The 18,160-nt window shown below is 52.7% G+C and overlaps 1 protein-coding gene across 2 annotated transcripts in view; it reads left to right on the forward strand.

Moving 5' to 3' along the window:
• Positions 1–12,955, forward strand: part of LOC137306388 (endosialin-like) — a 19,821-nt gene extending 6,866 nt beyond the window's left edge. The window contains exon 2 of one of the 2 annotated variants that reach the window (XM_067975544.1): positions 10,828–12,955. In XM_067975544.1, the coding sequence (XP_067831645.1) occupies positions 10,828–10,972 (145 nt within the window). In that variant the 3' untranslated portion in view covers positions 10,973–12,955. Of the gene's footprint in view, positions 1–10,823 lie in introns of both variants that reach the window. The other variant, XM_067975546.1, reaches the window with a different exon arrangement.
• Positions 12,956–18,160: the final 5,205 nt, after the last annotated feature.

Raw genomic sequence — 18,160 nt, forward strand, 5'->3', positions numbered from 1 at the left:
TGGTTTATGTGTGTGGTAAATGGGGCGGAGAGGGTCTGCTGGGGTTTATGTGTGTGGTCAATGGGGCGGAGAGGGGTCTGCTGGGGTTTATGTGTGTGGTCAGTGGGGAGGTGGAGGGTCTGCTGGGGTTATGTGTGTGGTCAATGGGGAGGGAGGGTCCTGCTGGGGTTTATGTGTGTGGTCAATGGGGAGGGGAGGGTCTGCTGGGGTTTATGTGTGTGGTCAATGGGGAGGAGAGGTCTGCTGGGGTTTATGTGTGTGGTCAGTGGGGAGGGAGGGTCTGCTGGGGTTTATGTGTGTGGTCAATGGGGAGGAGAGGTCGTTCTGCTGGGGTTTATGTTGTGGTCAATGGGGCGGAGAGGGTCTGCTGGGGTTTATGTGTGTGGTCAATGGGGAGGGGAGGGTCTGCTGGGGTTTATGTGTGTGGTCAATGGGGAGGGGAGGGTCTGCTGGGGTTTATGTGTGTGGTCAGTGGGGAGGGGGAGGGTCTGCTGGGGTTTATGTGTGTGGTCAACGGGGAGGAGAGGGTCTGCTGGGTTTATGTGTGTGGTCAACGGGGAGGGGAGGGTCTGCTGGGTTTATGTGTGTGGTCAACGGGGAGGGGAGGGTCTGCTGGGGTTTATTCCCCAGAAGTTGATGCATGGGGATTCCTGTTGAGCAAGAGAGGTCCCGCAGCACCGGGCAAGTCAACGAGGTACCCGGTGGAATGATGGGCTGCCAATCACTGGGAGATTGACCCCCAGGGTTAGGAGAGGGAGAGAGAGATGGTGTAACCCCACCCTCCCGTTCAACAAACCCCACCCTCCCGTTCAACAAACCCCACCCTCCTGTCTCTCTCTCTCCCTCCCCCTCTCCCTCTCTCTGTCTCTCTTCCCCCCTTCCTATCTCTCTCTCTGTCTGTCTGTCTCTCCCCCTCTGACTCTCTCCCCCCCTCTCTCTCTATCTCTCTCCTCTCATCTCTCTCCCCCTCCCCCTTCTCTCTGTCTCTCTCTCCACCCCTCGCTCTCTCTATCTCTCTCCGTCTCTCTCCCCCTCACCCCCCTCTCTATCTGTCTCTCTCCCCCCCTCTGTCTCCCCTCTCTCTCTCTCCTCTCTCTCTCTCCTCTCTCTCTCCCCCCCTCTTTCCCCCTCTCTCCCCCCCTCTCTCCCTCTTCCCCCCTCTCTCTCGCTCTCTCTGTCTCTCTCCCTCTCTCTCCCCCTCTCCCTCTCTCCCCCCCCTCTCTCTCTCCCTCCCTCACTCTCCCTCTCTCTATCTTCCTCCCTCTCTCTCCATCCCTCTCTCTCCCTCTTTCCCCCACTCTCTCTCTCTCCCCTCTCTCCCCCCTTGCCCTCTTTACCCCCCCCCTCTCTCCCTCTTTACCCCCTCTCTCTCCCTCTCTCTCTCCCCCTCTCTCACTCTCCCTCTCTCTCTCCCTCTTTACCCCCTCTCCCCTCTCCCTCTTTCCCCCCTCTCCCTCTCTCTCCCTCTCTCTCTCCCTCTTTCCCCCCCTCTCTCTCTCTCTCCCTCCTCTCTCTCTCCCCTCTTTACCCCCCTCTCCCTCTCTCTCTCTCCTCCCTCTTTCCCCCCTCTCCCTCTCTCTCCCTCTGTCTCTCTCTCCCTCTTTTCCCCCCCTCTCTCTCTCTCTCTCCCTCCTCTCTCTCTCCCTCTTATACCCCCTCTCTCTCACTCCCTCTGTCTCTGTCTCTCTCTGTCTCTCCCTCTCTCTTCCCCCCTCTCTCTCTCCCCCTCACCCCCCTCTCTCTCTCCCCTCCATAGTCTGTCTCTCGGAACAGTGAGTGCAGACGTCTAGCTTGATTTGGAATATTCTATCTGGAGATGCTGGAAATCCTTTGGCCAGATGTGAGCTGATGGGAAGCATGTGTGTGTGGGTCAAACAGCGGGCCCGGGGGGCGGGGTGATGGGGGTGGGGTTCAAACAATGTATTGAAAGTATCTCCTGTGGAGAGCCCTTAACTTTCTGCCTCTAACCTGATCCTGATGGGACTGCGGGAAATGTTCAAAACTCGCAGGGCGGAGGGGGCGGGGGGAAGGGGGCACGGAAGGGGGTGATGTTAAAGGAACAGAGGAGTTAAGATGAATCTTTGATCGCAACCCAAGCTTTTGTCGTTTGTGTAAAGTTGTTTTTTTTTTTTAAAGAGATGAGATTTATTTATTCAATCTCTTCCTCCTCCTTTCTCTCCTATTTCTCCCCGACTCCTCCAATTCCTCTCCTCTCCTTCCTGCATCCTGATTTTTCCTCCCTCCCGACATTATTTGACTCCCATGGGGGCGTGCGTGTTGAACGCTCCCTGGGACCGGGCTGGCGAGGATATTGGACCATGGGGGGAGGCACTTTGGTCGACTCACAATCGCTGTGGATGGTGAAAGTGGGGTGGGAATCCTTACATAGAACTACGTTGCGTGTACAGCACAGAAACAGGCCCATTCGGCCCATCTGGTCCATGCCGGTGTTTATGCTCCACACGAGCCTCCTCCTTCCTTGCTCTATCTCCCCTCTATCCCCATATCCTTCTATTCCTTTCTCCCTCATGTGTTTATCCAGCTTCCCCTTAAATGTATCTCTGTTATTTGCCTCAACTACTCCATGTGGTGGTGAGTTCCCCTGACCTAGTACCCCCGCCCCTTCTTACTCTGGGGTTCCCAGGCCCATTGTAAGACCCCAGTTTGAGATGGGCTCACTCAGCACGGATTCGGGTCAGCTCCTTACCCCCGCCCGATCTGTCGGGCTCAGTATCACACCGTGCTCTGCCTCCCTCTCTCTCTCTCTCTCATGCCCCCAGTAGGGCAAGGAATTGTTTCACTCCCAATCTTCTCCCAACACACCGCCCCCTAATGATTGCCCCTCACCTCCCCTGCCCCCAACCCCTCTTTTAACAAAACACTGCCGTCTCCAAACCAGGCACTCCCTTCCAATGGATTCAGGTGGGGCCGGAGGGGGGAGCAGGGCAGCCGAGAGAGCGCAGGAGATCATTTGGCAAAAAGGGTCCCCTCGATAATATAACCGGTGAAGGCTACAAGACAGTCCCGAATTGTTCAGAATGCAAGAAGAGACCGCCTGGTAATTCCACTTCCTTTGCTTTGAAATGAACTGTTTGCCAGGTGACCTCAACTTAAACTGCCACGCATCCCAGAGACACAAACCAATCGCCCGGCTAATTCCCACAATGAGCTGATTGTCTTCACAGAATAAGCGATCCAGAGATTGAGCATCAACTGACAACACTTTGAGTGATCGGGTTACAGGCACGGAAGATGTTAACCCTTGAAGGGACGACTGTGCTTTGGACAAGGAGGCAAATTGCACGGCTAAGGGAGGGGCAGGCTAGTGGGACAAACCCTCAATCATCTCCCCTGGAACCAGGGCTTCAAATCCAGCCCAGACTGAGGAGGTGGGAGGCTCCACTGTCTGTGGGCCGTGTCCTTCAGGCAGTCTCGATCCAGTCATCAGTAGTCCACAGAACAGAACCACTCCTGATTAAAGCACGAACTGGTGATCTCACTCAGTGTAGAGGGAGCTTTACTCTGTATCTAACCCTGTACCTGCCCTGGGAGTGTTTGATGGGACAGTGTAGAGGGAGCTTTACTCTGTATCTAACCCTGTACCTGACCCTGGAAGTGTTTGATGGGACAGTGTAGAGGGAGCTTTACTCTGTATCTAACCCTGTACCTGCCCTGTGAGTGTTTGATGGGACAGTGTAGAGGGAGCTTTACTCTGTATCTAACCCGTGCTGTACCTGCCCTGGGAGTGTTTGACGGGACAGTGTAGAGGGAGCTTTACTCTGTATCTAACCCTGTACCTGCCCTGGGAGTGTTTGATGGGACAGTGTAGAGGGAGCTTTACTCTGTATCTAACCCTGTACCTGCCCTGGGAGTGTTTGATGGGACAGTGTAGAGGGAGCTTTACTCTGTATCTGACCCTGTACCTGCCCTGGAGTGTTTGATGGGACAGTGTAGAGGGAGCTTTACTCTGTATCTGACCCTGTACCTGCCCTGGGAGTGTTTGATGGGACAGTGTAGAGGGAGCTTTACTCTGTATCTAACCCTGTACCTGACCCTGGGAGTGTTTGATGGGACAGTGGAGAGGAGCTTTACTCTGTATCTAACCCGTGCCGTTAAGGAGCGGAATCAGGAAGCACTTCTTCACACAAAGGGGAGTGGAAATCTGGAACTCTCCCCAAAAGGCGGCGGATGCTGGGGGTCAATTGAAACTTTCAAGACTGAGATCAGTGGATTTTTGTTGGGTATCGAGGGATATGGAGCAAATGGGGTTAAGACACAGATCGAATTAAATGCGTAAGAGGCTCGAGGGGCTGAATGGCCTCTTCCTGTTGCTATGAAACTGTCAGTCAGCGAGGTTGGGATCTAAATGTGAATAAAGTCTGTTATTTAGCAGGACTGAACGCTCAGCCAGAATAGTAAACCACGCGCTACTGTGCTGCACAGGTGCCCTGCTCGTAAAGTTGAATGTCTCCCCCCTGGGGCCTTTACATCATCCCTCCCTGGGGATGGGCTGGACAATGAGTCTGGGCTCTGCTTTTGCTGCACTACTCTTCAAATCACTAAATAGCTGCTGTGTAAGGAACCAGTGACTCCTTTCAAACTGGAAAGTCAATCACAACAATCTAAAGTTAAGGTAGGAGACTTGCCGTATGGAACCTCGAATAAGGGGGTCTCGCTGGTGGTGACTTTTGTTGGAAGGAGGAAGTTTCATCTGCAGGACCCCCTTTACGGAGAGTTTTGAATCTAACAACCCGTTTAGTGATCGAGCCTTTTCTCAAGGACCCCCTTTAAAGAGAGAGTCTCAAATCTGGGACCCCCTTTAAAGGGACAATCTCAAATCCAAGACACCCCTTTAAAGAGAGACTCTCAGGTATAGGACCCCCTTTAAAGAGAGAATTTCAAACCCAATGCCCTCTTTAAAGATAGAATCTTAAATCCAAGACCCCCTTTAAAGAGAGAACCACGAATCCAAGGACCCCCTTTAAAGAGAGAATCTCAAATCCAAGGACCCTCTTTAAAGAGAGAACCTCGAATCCAAGACCCCCTTTAAAGAGAGAACCTCAAATCCAAGACCCCCTTTAAAGAGAGAATTTCAAATCCAAGGACCCTCTTTAAAGAGAGAACCTTGAATCCAAGACCCCCTTTAAAGAGAGAACCTCAAATCCAAGGACCCTCTTTAAAGAGAGAATCTTAAATCCAAGGACCCTCTTTAAAGAGAGAACCTCGAATCCAAGACCCCCTTTAAAGAGAGAACCTCAAATCCAAGGACCCTCTTTAAAGAATCTCAAATTCAAGACCCCCTTTAAAGAGAGAACCTCAAATCCAAGGACCCCCTTTAAAGAGAGAACCTCAAATCCAAGGACCCTCTTTAAAGAGAGAACCTCAAATCCAAGGACCCTTTTTAAAGAAAGAATCTCAAATTCAAGACCCCCTTTAAAGAGAGAACCTCAAATCCAAGGACCCCCTTTAAAGAGAGAACCTCAAATCCAAGGACCCTCTTTAAAGAGAGAACCTCAAATCCAAGGACCCTCTTTAAAGAAAGAATCTCAAATTCAAGACCCCCTTTAAAGAGAGAATCTCAAATCCAAGGACCCCCTTTAAAGAGAGAACCTCAAATCCAAGGACCATCTTTAAAGAAAGAACCTTGAATCCTGGGACCCCGTTACGGAGAGAATCTCGAATCCTGGGACCCCGTTACGGAGAGACTCTCGAATCCTGGGACCCCGTTACGGAGAGACTCTCGAATCCTGGGACCCCGTTATGGAGAGACTCTCGAATCCTGGGACCCCGTTACGGAGAGACTCTCGAATCCTGGGACCCCGTTACGGAGAGAATCTCGAATCCTGGGACCCCGTTACGGAGAGACTCTCGAATCCTGGGACCCCGTTACGGAGAGACTCTCGAATCCTGGGATCCCGTTACGGAGAGAATCTCGGATCCTGGGACCCCCGTTACGGTGAGAATTTCGAATCCTGGGACCCCCGTTACGGAGAGACTCTCGGATCCTGGGACCCCGTTACGGAGAGAATTTCGAATCCTGGGACCCCCGTTACGGAGAGAATTTCGAATCCTGGGACCCCCGTTACGGAGAGACTCTCGAATCCTGGGACCCCCGTTACGGAGAGACTCTCGGATCCTGGGACCCCGTTACGGAGAGACTCTCGGATCCTGGGACCCCGTTACGGAGAGACTCTCACCTTTCGAACTGGTGGAATTACAGATTGATATTTCTGCAGGTGTTTTACATTAACTCTGAAAACCAAACAAGCCGATCGCTGCCACTCGGCCCTGTGCACCCTCCACTCTCTCTTATTCTTCCAGCTCACTGTCAATTCAGTTAAGGTTCCCCTTTCAACCTAAACACAATGTACTCCCCAAATCTGGGAAAGTACTAGCTTAGGCTTTGTACTCTTGCTATTATTAATTTGCTCCCCAGATTTTCTACCCCCTCTGTGTAGCCTCCGGCAGATTTCCTCTCTGCTCAGCTGCAAAGATGGTAAGGTTTCATAGCTGAAAACCTCAGGGAGGGGGCGGACAATATCACTTAGACTGGAGTGTGTTAAGAGCATTAACACGTCTAGTGTTGAATAAACTTCAGCTCATCCAAAACTCTGCTCCCCCGCTCCCCCCCTGTATCCTAACTCGCACCGAGTCCCGTTCACCCATCACCCCCTGTGCTCGCTGACCTACATCGGCTCCCGGTCCGGGAACGCCTCGATTTTAAAATTCTCATCCTCGTTTTCAAATCCCCTCCATGGCCCTCACCCCCCTCCCCCCTCCCTATCTCTGTAACCTCCTCCAGCCCTACAACCCTTCGAGATCTCTGCGCTCCTCCAATTCAGGCCTCTTGCCCATCCCCCGATTTCCATCCTCTCCAAAAAAATATTTATAACTAATAAACGAAAATGAATAACGCACACATTTTTTTTCTTTTATTGCCCTCCCCCCTCACTACGATCTTTCTCCCTGTAGTGTCCGTGGAAATTAATCTTTTAATTCCTGGAGATCTCCAGGGCAATCCTGGAGGGGTTGGCAACCCTGGTTTGGAGGAGGGCCCCTTTGGCCCATCCGATCCCCTCCGTCCTCAACCCCAACCCAACCCATCTTCCCCATTGGACCATCCCGCGATTCCCGCAAGGAGCCCTGTTTTCCTGGTCACGCCGACCTCTCCAGGGACCCTGGTCCCAGCGGTTGATCAAACTTTGACCGAAGAAATACTCCCCGATATCTCCCCTTAAATTCTTCACTTTTTCCCAGACTGTTGGATGGATTAACTCCAATCCAAACTCACCACGAACGCAGAATGGTGAGCTCGCTAGTCGGGACTTGTAGCGATTTTGTCTTTTCACTCTTTAGGGCGCAAGAGGTATTATTTGCTAATTAAGTGACATTAAGACATTAAGAGGGTTTTAAAAATGCATAATGGCAAGTTTGCTGCAGTACATCCTGTGGACGTACAGGGTGCGCTGGTGGGGGAGGGAGGGAGGGAGGGAGGGAGGGAGTGGGTCTTTAAGGTGGCGGATGGACTGCCGATTAAGCAGACTGCTTTGTCCTGGATGGTCTCGAGCCTCTTGAGTGTTCCAGTTGCAGCCAATCTCTCTCTGATTGGGCAGCTTACAAGCAGCGGCAATGACCTGCTCTTGCCCCACAGGCAGCAATTGAGCAGTCCCCTTAAAGGGACAGGCCCACCTTAGCCTGTAGGTGTCAGCCCTGGCTCAGTGGGTGTCTCTCTCTTGCCTCTGAGTCACAAGGTCGTGGGTTCGAGCCCCCACTTCAGAGACTTGAGCCCCATAATCCAGGCCGACACTCCCAGAGCCAGTACTGAGGGAGCGCTGCACTGTCGGAGGGTCAGTACTGAGGGAGTGCTGCACTGTCGGAGGGTCAGTACTGGGTCAGTACTGAGGGAGCGCTGCACTGTCGGAGGGTCAGTACTGAGGGAGCGCTGCACTGTCGGAGGGTCAGTACTGAGGGAGCGCTGCACTGTCGGAGGGTCAGTACTGAGGGAGCGCTGCACTGTCGGAGGGTCAGTACTGAGGGAGCGCTGCACTGTCGGAGGGTCAGTACTGAGGGAGCGCTGCACTGTCGGAGGGTCAGTACTGAGGGAGCGCTGCACTGTCGGAGGGTCAGTACTGAGGGAGCGCTGCACTGTCGGAGGGTCAGTACTGAGGGAGCGCTGCACTGTCGGAGGGTCAGTACTGAGGGAGTACCGCACTGTCGGAGGGGCAGTACTAAGAGAGTGCTGCACTGTCAGAGGTGCCGTCTTTCGGATGAGATGTTAAACCGAGGCCCCGTCTGCCCCTCTCCAGTGGATGTAAAAGATCCCACGGCCACAATTTGAAGAAGAGCAGGGGGAGTTCTCCCCGATGTCCTGGGGCCAATATTTATCCCTCAACCGACATCATTAAAAAAAACAGATGATCTGATCGTTATCTCACAATTGATCGTGGGATCTTGCTGTGCGCAAATTGGCTGCCAGGCTTCCTACATTAGAACAGTGACTGCACGTCAAAAAGTAATTCATTGGCTGTGAAGTGTTTTGGGACTCCCTGAGAATGTGACAGGTGCGATAGAAATGGGAGTTTGTTCTTTTTTTAAAGGAAGATTTTTTAACACCAGGAATAAGAAGCCTGAATATATCATATTGTACAATGTGTTTCACAGATGTATATGATACTCAGCGTCTAGTGGTAAATAGAATATCGTTCCAAAATATACAATGTGGCTGGGCCTCCCTGAGAACGCAGTGTTTTGTGTGGCACTGAGCCAGACTGACTGGGATAGTCTGTGTTGAGTTAGTTGATCTCAGTCAGGGGAGCAGGGTAGGGTTGGCGGGGTGGGGGCCTCAACATCTCTAAGTTAGTGAGGGAGAGAGGGAGAAATAAACAAATCACCCAGCTCCTGATCGCCGATTGGCGGCCCCTGCCGGGGAATGTGGGTCAGGCGCGACGCCCTCTGTTGTTGAATAGCCCACCACCCTGCTCGCGCGTGAAGAAGGAAGTCTTGGGTGGAGGCATGAGGAGGGTGGAGAGGGCCTGTGGAACCATATACACCCCACCCCACCCCCCCACCACCTGCCTCAGCGAGAGTTTGGGGGGGGGGGGTGAGGAGAATGGGGGCAAACCTTATTCCGTCCGAGATCTCTGCGCTCCTCCAAATCTGGCCACGTGCCCATCCCCCACTCCCATCGTCCCACCATTGGCGGCCGTGCTTCAGCTGCCTGGGCCCTAAGCTCTGGAATTCCCTCCCTAAACCCCTCCCACTCTCTCTCCTCCTTTAAGACCCTCCTTAAAACCTACCTCAATATCTCCTTATGTAATGTTGTCTGATTTACGCTCCTGTGAAGCACCTTGGGACGTTTTACTACGTTAAAGGCGCTGTATAAAGCTGTCAGCTGTGGTTCAGTGGGTAGCACTCGCACCTCTCCATCAGATGGTCGTGGGTTCGAGCCCCCACTCCAGAGACTTGAGCACAAAATCTAGGCCGACACTCCCGGTGCCAGTACTGAGGGAGCGCCGCACTGTCGGAGGGTCAGTACTGAGGGAGCGCCGCACTGTCGGAGGGTCAGTACTGAGGGAGCGCCGCACTGTCGGAGGGTCGGTACTGAGGGAGTGCTGCACTGCCGGAGGGTCGGTATTGAGGGAGCGCTGCACTGTCGGAGGGTCAGTACTGAGGGAGCGCTGCACTGTCGGAGGGTCGGTACTGAGGGAGTGCTGCACTGTCGGAGGGTCAGTACTGAGGGAGTGCTGCACTGCCGGAGGGTCGGTATTGAGGGAGCGCTGCACTGTCAGAGGGTCAGTACTGAGGGAGCGCTGCACTGTCGGAGGGTCAGTACTGAGGGAGCGCTGCACTGTCGGAGGGTCGGTACTGAGGGAGTGCTGCACTGTCAGAGGGTCAGTACTGAGGGAGCGCTGCACTGTCGGAGGGTCAGTACTGAGGGAGCGCTGCACTGTCGGAGGGTCGGTATTGAGGGAGCGCTGCACTGTCGGAGGGTCAGTACTCAGGGAGCGCTGCACTGTCGGAGGGTCAGTACTGAGGGAGCGCTGCACTGTCGGAGGGTCAGTACTGAGGGAGTGCTGCACTGTCGGAGGGTCAGTACTGAGGGAGCGCTGCACTGTCGGAGGGTCAGTACTCAGGGAGCGCTGCACTGTCGGAGGGTCAGTACTGAGGGAGTGCCGCACTGTCGGCGGGTCAGTACTGAGGGAGCGCTGCACTGTCGGAGGGTCAGTACTGAGGGAGTGCCGCACTGTCGGAGGGTCAGTACTGAGGGAGCGCCGCATTGTCGGAGGGTCAGTACCAAGGGAGCGCCGCACTGTCGGAGGGTCAGTACTGAGGGAGTGCTGCACTGTCGGAGGGTCAGTACTGAGGGAGCGCTGCACTGTCGGAGGGTCAGTACTGAGGGAGTGCTGCACTGTCGGAGGTGCCGTCTTTCGGATGAGACGTTAAACCGAGGCCCCGTCTGCCCCTCTCAGGTGGATGTAAAAGATCCCACGGCCACTATTGGAAGAAGAGCAGGGGGAGTTCTCCCCGGTGTCCTGGGGCCAATATTTATCCCTCAACCAACATCACTAAAAAAAAAACAGATGATCTGGTCATTATCACATTGCTGTTTGTGGGATCTTGCTGTGCGCAAATCGGCTGCTGCGTTTCCTACATTACAACAGTGACTGCACTTTAATAAGTACTTCATTGGCTGTGAAAGTGCTTTGGGACGTCCTGAGGTTGTGAAAGGCCCGGTAGAAATGGGAGTTCTTTCTTTCTCTAAATGCATGTTGTTATACACCATAAGCCTGTAACTCTGTGCTCTTTCCATTCTTTATCCCCAGCTAGCCACTGTTCCTTGGTGAAATTGGGAAGGACCAATTACTGGCACGGCTCAGAGGGTCAAAGGACTATCGCCTTTCGTCACCAGAGACAGCCAACTCCTCAAGTGCTTTTAATTCTTTGTTGTATAAACATGGTGCTAAGACAGTGAACACTGGGACTGGTCCAATGGGGCTGAACTTGCCCCAATCCCAGGGGCAGTAAAACTCCCCACAGGCATCACGGAGGCAAGACTTTTCTGTCGACAAGCCACAAAATAACTAGCTCTCAGCTTCATTTTTCACCTCCCCCCCCCCTCCCCTTTTTTAATAGTGCACGAAACACAATTATTGGTGCTAATGTTGTCATGTCGGCCATTTTCAAAATGGCGCCCAGGGAGCGGGGAGGCCAGACAGATCACGCCCGCCGCGGTTTCGTGCGTCGAATTTTCTTGCCCGGCTCTGCTCGTGACGATCCGCGCACTCCCGGCCTGCTCTCCGTGACTGTCTTCAGGAGACGTCGCGTCACTCTTCAGTTGGTTCGCTATCACCTTCGCCGCGGAAGCTTCTGGAAAACGGTTGATTACTGCGCCGAGCACGGATCGTTCGGAATTCAGTAGCGTCGGGGTCGAAGGGTCAATGCATGGGGGAGGAAAACCTTCGCCCCCAATTTGAACCTAACCAGCCTCCTGTTCCCACCGGGAGTTAGGTTAAAGTTGGTGGCGATTATCTTCACTGTCCTGTCTAGTTCTTCTCCAACACATTTTGGGTGTAGCTTTAAGCACAGGATGCCCGTGTTGGGGATGGGACATTTTCCACCCCCCCCCCCAATTTCCAACACCCAACTCTTGTCCAAGAGTCAATCGGCAGTAGAGGGTCAGAAGGTGTCACATTGAAACAGCTTTGAGTGTTCTCTTGATCAAGGAGACACTCAAGAACAGAGATGGGAGGGAGAGGGACATCTGGGATTGGCATCAATTGGAGCTATGAGTGGGGGAAGGCCAGGCAAATCCTGACTCAATCCAGACTCAGTCCTGTCCATAACTCCACGGCTCCCCTGCCCGCACAAAGTCCCACCCTTCTGTCACACCTTCAGGCCTAGCTAAACTCCACTGGCTCCCTTGTCCTAGAGAATTGGCTCATCACCTTCATCTTCCAGCCACTTGCTGTGTTCCTGCCCCACCTTCTCTCAGCACAGGCCCCCTCTCCTCTCCTGACAACACTTTGCTCTAGATCAGGCCCTGCCCTTTGGAGGTCTCTCCCTGAACCCTCCCGCATCATTACCTCCGGGTCTCAGCTCTGGCTCAGTGGGCGTCTCTCCCTCTCTCGCCTCGGAGTCAGAAGATCGTGGGTTCGAGCCCCCACTCCAGAGACTTGAGCTCCATAATCCAGGCCGACACTCCCAGCCCCAGTACTGGGGGAGTGCTGCACTGTTGGAGGTGCCGTCTTTCGGATGAGATGTTAAACTGAGGCCCAATCTGCCCCTCTCAGGTGGATGTAAAAGATCCCATGGCCACTATTGGAAGAAGAGCAGGGGGAGTTCTCCCCGGTGTCCTGGGGCCAATATTTATCCCTCAACCAACATCACTAAAAACAGATGATCTGGTCATTATCACGTTGCTGTTTGTGGGATCTTGCTGTGTACAAATTGGCTGCTGCGTTTCCTACATTACAACAGTGAGCACACTTCAAAAAAAGTGCTTGATTGCCTGTAAAGCCCTTTGGGACATCCTGAGGTGGTGAAAGGCACGATGGAAATGGGAGTCTTTCTCTCTTTCCCGTCTTTCAAAAACCTTCTAAAACTCCCTCCTTGTGTATTCCCAATCCCAGCCTCTTTGTCCCCCCCGGCCACCTTCTCTCCCTCCTGCTGGTCTCCATTTTTTGTAATCTATCCCAAAAAAGTGTTCCCAGTTTTCTTTCTGCGAGAGGAACGCAAGTTAATTTTTTTTTTATTACTGTGGTTCTTTTAAGTATTGACACTCATCTTTGTTCTGTTCTGATTTCCTTGTAATTAGTTGATGGAGGGGTGAGAGGGGGGGAAATCTCCTTGCTTCTCCTTCCTGCAGTGAATCCTGGCTACAATCACCTTGAGCCCCGTCACTGTACTGTATGCAGAAACGTTTTGGAATCAATAAAATATTTTTTTTTCTTAATAATTTTTTTAAATGTTTACAGAGCAGAAAGTTTGACTGAAAAGGGTGAAAACATCAAGCTACAGGAACAGCAACTTGCATTTATATAGCGTCCTTAACGTAGTAAAACGTCCCAAGGTGCATCACAGGAGCGACTATCAAACAAAATTTGACACCGAGCCACATAGGGAGATATTAGGACAGGTGACCAAAAGCTTGGTCAAAGAGGTAGGTTTTAAGGAGCGTCTTAAAGGAGGAGAGAGAAGCAGAGAGGTTTAGGGAGGGAATTCCAGAGCTTAGGGCCCAGGCAGCTGAAGGCACGGCCGCCAATGGTGGAGCGATGGAAATCGGGGATGCGCAAGAGGCCAGAATTGGAGGAGCGCAGAGATCTCGGAGGGCTGTAGGGCTGGAGGAGGTTACAGAGATAGGGAGGGGCGAGGGCCATGGTGGGATTTGAAAACGAGGATGAGAATTTTAAAATCGAACGTTGCCATGGTGATCGATGAACGGGACTTGGAGCGAGTTAGGATACGGGGGAGGGGGGGCAGAGTTTTGGATGAGCTGAAGTTTATGGAGGGTGGGAGATGGGAGGCCGGCCAGGAGAGCATTGGAATAGTCGAGTCTGTGAGGTGACAAAGGCAGTGCAACAGGAAACAACGACTGGCCTGAAAGTGGGGCAAGTTCTATCCTGCAGCACATTGTGTGGGAGCTCGCGATGGATTGTATTGTCCAAACAATCCTCGCAGAGGGTACAAATCGAGCTGTGTCTCTTAAAATCTTTATATTTCTGCCTCTCTGCCAATGTACACAGATTGCTCAAGTTCCTGCCACCCCGGGAGTGTTTGATGGGACAGTGTAGAGGGAGCTTTACTCTGTATCTAACCCTGTACCTGACCCTGGGAGTGTTTGATGGGACAGTGTAGAGGGAGCTTTACTCTGTATCTAACCCTGTACCTGCCCTGGGAGTGATTGATGGGACAGTGTAGAGGGAGCTTTACTCTGTATCTAACCCTGTACCTGCCCTGGGAGTGTTTGACGGGACAGTGTAGAGGGAGCTTTACTCTGTATCTAACCCTGTACCTGCCCTGGGAGTGTTTGATGGGACAGTGTAGAGGGAGCTTTACTCTGTATCTAACCCTGTACCTGCCCTGGGAGTGTTTGATGGGACAGTGTAGAGGGAGCTTTACTCTGTATCTAACCCTGTACCTGCCCTGGGAGTGTTTGATGGGACAGTGTAGAGGGAGCTTTACTCTGTATCTAACCCGTGCTGTACCTGCCCTGGGAGTGTTTGATGGGACAGTGTAGAGGGAGCTTTACTCTGTATCTAACCCGCGCTGTACCTGCCCTGGGAGTGTTTCACTGACTTTAACATTGAGCCTCATGTGACTTTGATTCTGGACAGACTGGGCTCCCTTGAAGAGGCACGCCTGGGGCGGTGAATGATAGGGTGATGGAAAGTTCCTGAAGGAGCTGTCACGCTGCCAGGCAAATTTGACAGCCCAAATAGATTAATGAACTTTGAAATGGGAAAAACGAATTAAAAGAAAAGGCTAACGCAATAGTATAAAACACTGGACATTTGACAGTAATTGTGTCACGGTGTAAATATGTGCCAGTATATTGAGTAGGAGATAGTGAGGCAGCACAGAATGAACTGACACCTCTCCACAGTGGTGTGGGTCAGCTGTTGGGTAGGGTTTTGTTCACAAGGGGAAAGGTCCAAACGTTTCTTTTGTTATATTAATTCTGGGGATGTGGGTGTCGCTGGCGAGGCCGGCATTTATTGCCCATCCCTAATTGCCCTCGAGAAGGTGGTGGTGAGCCGCCTTCTTGAACCGCTGCAGTCCGTGTGGTGACGGTTCTCCCACAGTGCTGTGAGGAAGGGAGTTCCAGGATTCTGACCCAGCGACGATGAAGGAACGGCCGATATATTTCCAAGTCGGGATGGTGTGTGTGTGACTCGGAGGGGGATTTGGAGGTGGTGTTGTTCCCATGTACCTGCTGCCCTTGTCCTGCTAGGTGGCGGAGGCCGCGGGTTTGGGAGGTGCTGTCGAATCAGCCTTGGCGAGTTGCTGCCTCTCTCGCGTCGGCCATCCTATCATCCTGCATTGGTTTCTGCTCTGCACACGATCCATGGGATTTATGTCGTGTTAGGATGGCACCGCAGGGGGTGGGTGGAACTGAGCCACAAAATCTGGGAGGCTCCCAGATTCCATCTGTGGTCTGTACTGAGTTGGCTGATGTCAGCCCGGGGGGTCTAGACTACGCTGGATGGGTGGGTGGGGGCACTTAATCAGCCAGGATTCCTGCGCAGATCACTATCCAGTGACCCCCCTCACCCCCACTTACTAGAAAACGTGCGCATGTATGTGCGCGTCACGCCAAGGAGAGGCGCTGCCACGATGCCCACCCAATCGAATATCTCACCGTCACTTTCAAGGCTCGCCTGTAAAGCATGCCCACCTTGGGTGAGGGCGGCCTGTGCCCACGGGGAAAGCCCCTGTACCCCACCGAGAGTCAGCGACCTTCGAAGAGGGCGGGGAAGGGAGCAGTTAAAAAGATCATTTCTTTCCCCCACACACAAAGACTCTAACGCCAACAGATCTGGAGCTCAGTTCTCACACTTTCCCCCTCCGACGAGTAAAATTCTGAAGCATTCCACACGCTCTGGAAAAGTCTGACGGAATAACGCCTCAGCTTTTGTGAGTTGTCTCTTCCTTCTCCTTTTGCTTGTTGACTGGGCCAAGCCATTCTACAGCGCAGACCAGACTCTCGACATCTTGGCAGGCTGCCTCGGGATGTGCAGACACACAAGTATGTGGCAACCCCATCAGGAGGGGCCACTCCCACTTTCCATGGGTGGACTCCTCGCTGGAGCTCGGGAGGTTAGGGTCGTGCAAAAGGCGGTTCCTGCTTCTTGGCCGCACATACCGGCCCCCACACAATCTCAATCGAGCTAACCCAACATTAACAGCAACATTACCCAAACTCCAGCCATAGGAACATAGGAGCAGGAGAAGGCCATTCAGTCCCTCGAGCCTGTTACTATAGGAACAGGAGTAGGCCCATTCAGCCTCCTCGAGCCTGTTACCATAGGAACGGGAGTAGGCCCATTCAGTCCCTTGAGCCTGTTACACAGGAATGGGATTAAGCCCATTCAGTCCCTCGAGCCTGTTACATAGAAACGGGAGTAGGCCAATTCAACCCCCTCGAGCCTGTTACCATAGGAACGGGAGTAGGCCCATTCAGCCCCCTCGAGCTTGTTACCATAGGAACAGAAGGAGGTCATTCAACTCCTCGGGCCTGTTCCGCCATTCAATTACATCATGGCCGATCTGTATCTTAACTCCATCTACCCACCTTGGTTCCGTAACCCTTAATACTCCTTACCCAACAAAAATCTATCAATCTCAGTTTTGAAATTTTTATTTGACCCCCCAACCGCTACAGCTTTTTTGGGGGGAGAGAGTTCCAGATTCCCACTCCCCTTTGTGTGAGGAAGTGCTTCCTGACATCACCCCTGAACGGCCTGGCTCTAATTTTAAGGTTCTGCCCCCTTGTTCTGGACTCCCCCCACCAGAGGAAATAGTTTCTCTCTATCGACCCTATCGAATCCTTTAATCATCTTAAACACCTCGATTAGATCACCCCTTAATCTTCTAGACTCGAGGGAATACAAGCCCGGTCTCTGCAACCTGTCCTCGTAATTTAACCCTTTTAGCCCCGGTATCATTCTGGTGAATCTGAGCTACACCCCCTCCAAGGCCAATCTCTCCTTCCTGAGGTGCGGGGCCCAGAACTGAACCCAGTCTCTCCAGATGGGGTCTGACCAGAGCTTTATATAAACTGTAATATAACTTCCACCCCAGCACTCCCCTGCAACCCACCCTGTCAAAAGGTCAAAGGTTGAAATGTGTGGGTGATGATGCGTTTATAATGGCCCCGTTGGACATCCAGATGTCATTATCTGGGACCCAGGATTTTCTCTCCCTGGGCTTCTGTTGTTGTGAGAATGTTTCTCACTTACTGGGGTGGGGGCGGTTATCCTATTCGTGCTCACTGGCCTCCGCCAACTCCTCAACAGCACCCCCCATGCACTGATTTCAAACACAATGTAGTAAAACGTCCCAGGGCGCTTCACAGGAGCGTAAATCAGACAAAATTTGACACCGAGCCACATAAGGAGATATTAGGACAGGTGACCAAAAGCTTGGTCAAAGAGGTGGGTTTTAAGGAGGGTCTTAAAGGAGGAGAGAGAGGCGGAGAGGTTTAGGGAGGGAATTCCAGAGCTTAGGGCCCAGGCAGCTGAAAGCACGGCCGCCAAAGGTGGAGCGATGGGAATCGGGGGATGGGCAAGAGGCCAGAATTGGAGGAGCGCAGAGATCTCGGAGGGTTGTAAGGCTGGAGGAGGTTACAGAGATAGGGAGGGGGGCGAGGGCCATGGAGGGATTTGAAAACAAGGATGGAGAATTTTAAAATCGAGGCGTTCCCGGACCGGGAGCCGATGTAGGTCAGCGAGCACAGGGGGTGATGGGTGAACGGGACTCGGTGCGAGTTAGGATACGCGTTTCAGATGAGCTGAAGGTTATGAAGCGCGGGAGGTGGGAGACCGGCCCGGAGAGCATTGGAATAGTCGAGTCTGGAGATGACAGACGGCATGAATGAGGGGTTTCAGGAGCAGATGGGCTGAGGCGTTGAGTCGCTCCCTCCCCCCTAACTCTTCTCCCATCTCCTTCTCAGTGTCTGGTCTTCACCCCCTTCACTAAGGAACGCCCGACCATTTCAAGCCATTGCCTTCTCATAGCATCTAAAGTGGCTTTAAGTTAAAGTTATCGAGGCCGACACCACATCGGAGCAGACTCTGGCGGAGAGACACAACCCAGGCCTACCTATAAATCTCAAACAGGATGGCCAATGGCTTTAAGAACCAACATTCTCTTGCTATTAAAGTTAAGTGGGGTGGAGAGAGACAACATTGGAGCCATTTGGACTTGTTCTTGGGCTCTAATCTTAAAGCTTTTATTGGGTCCGGGAGCCAAACATAGCAATGCACTGCTGTTGGCCCTACTTATTGAAGTACCATCGCGTGCCAGAGGCAAGGCCCTCCCCAGCTTGGACTGCAAGTTGTTGCACGGCTGGTGCCAATGATACAGGGCCAATGACACTGATTTTCCCTAACCCTCCCTCCCACCCCTCCCTACTCACGCCAGCCATCGAGCTGACTCACAG

The sequence above is a fragment of the Heptranchias perlo genome, chromosome 43 (assembly GCF_035084215.1).
Source record: "Heptranchias perlo isolate sHepPer1 chromosome 43, sHepPer1.hap1, whole genome shotgun sequence".
NCBI lineage: Eukaryota > Metazoa > Chordata > Chondrichthyes > Hexanchiformes > Hexanchidae > Heptranchias > Heptranchias perlo.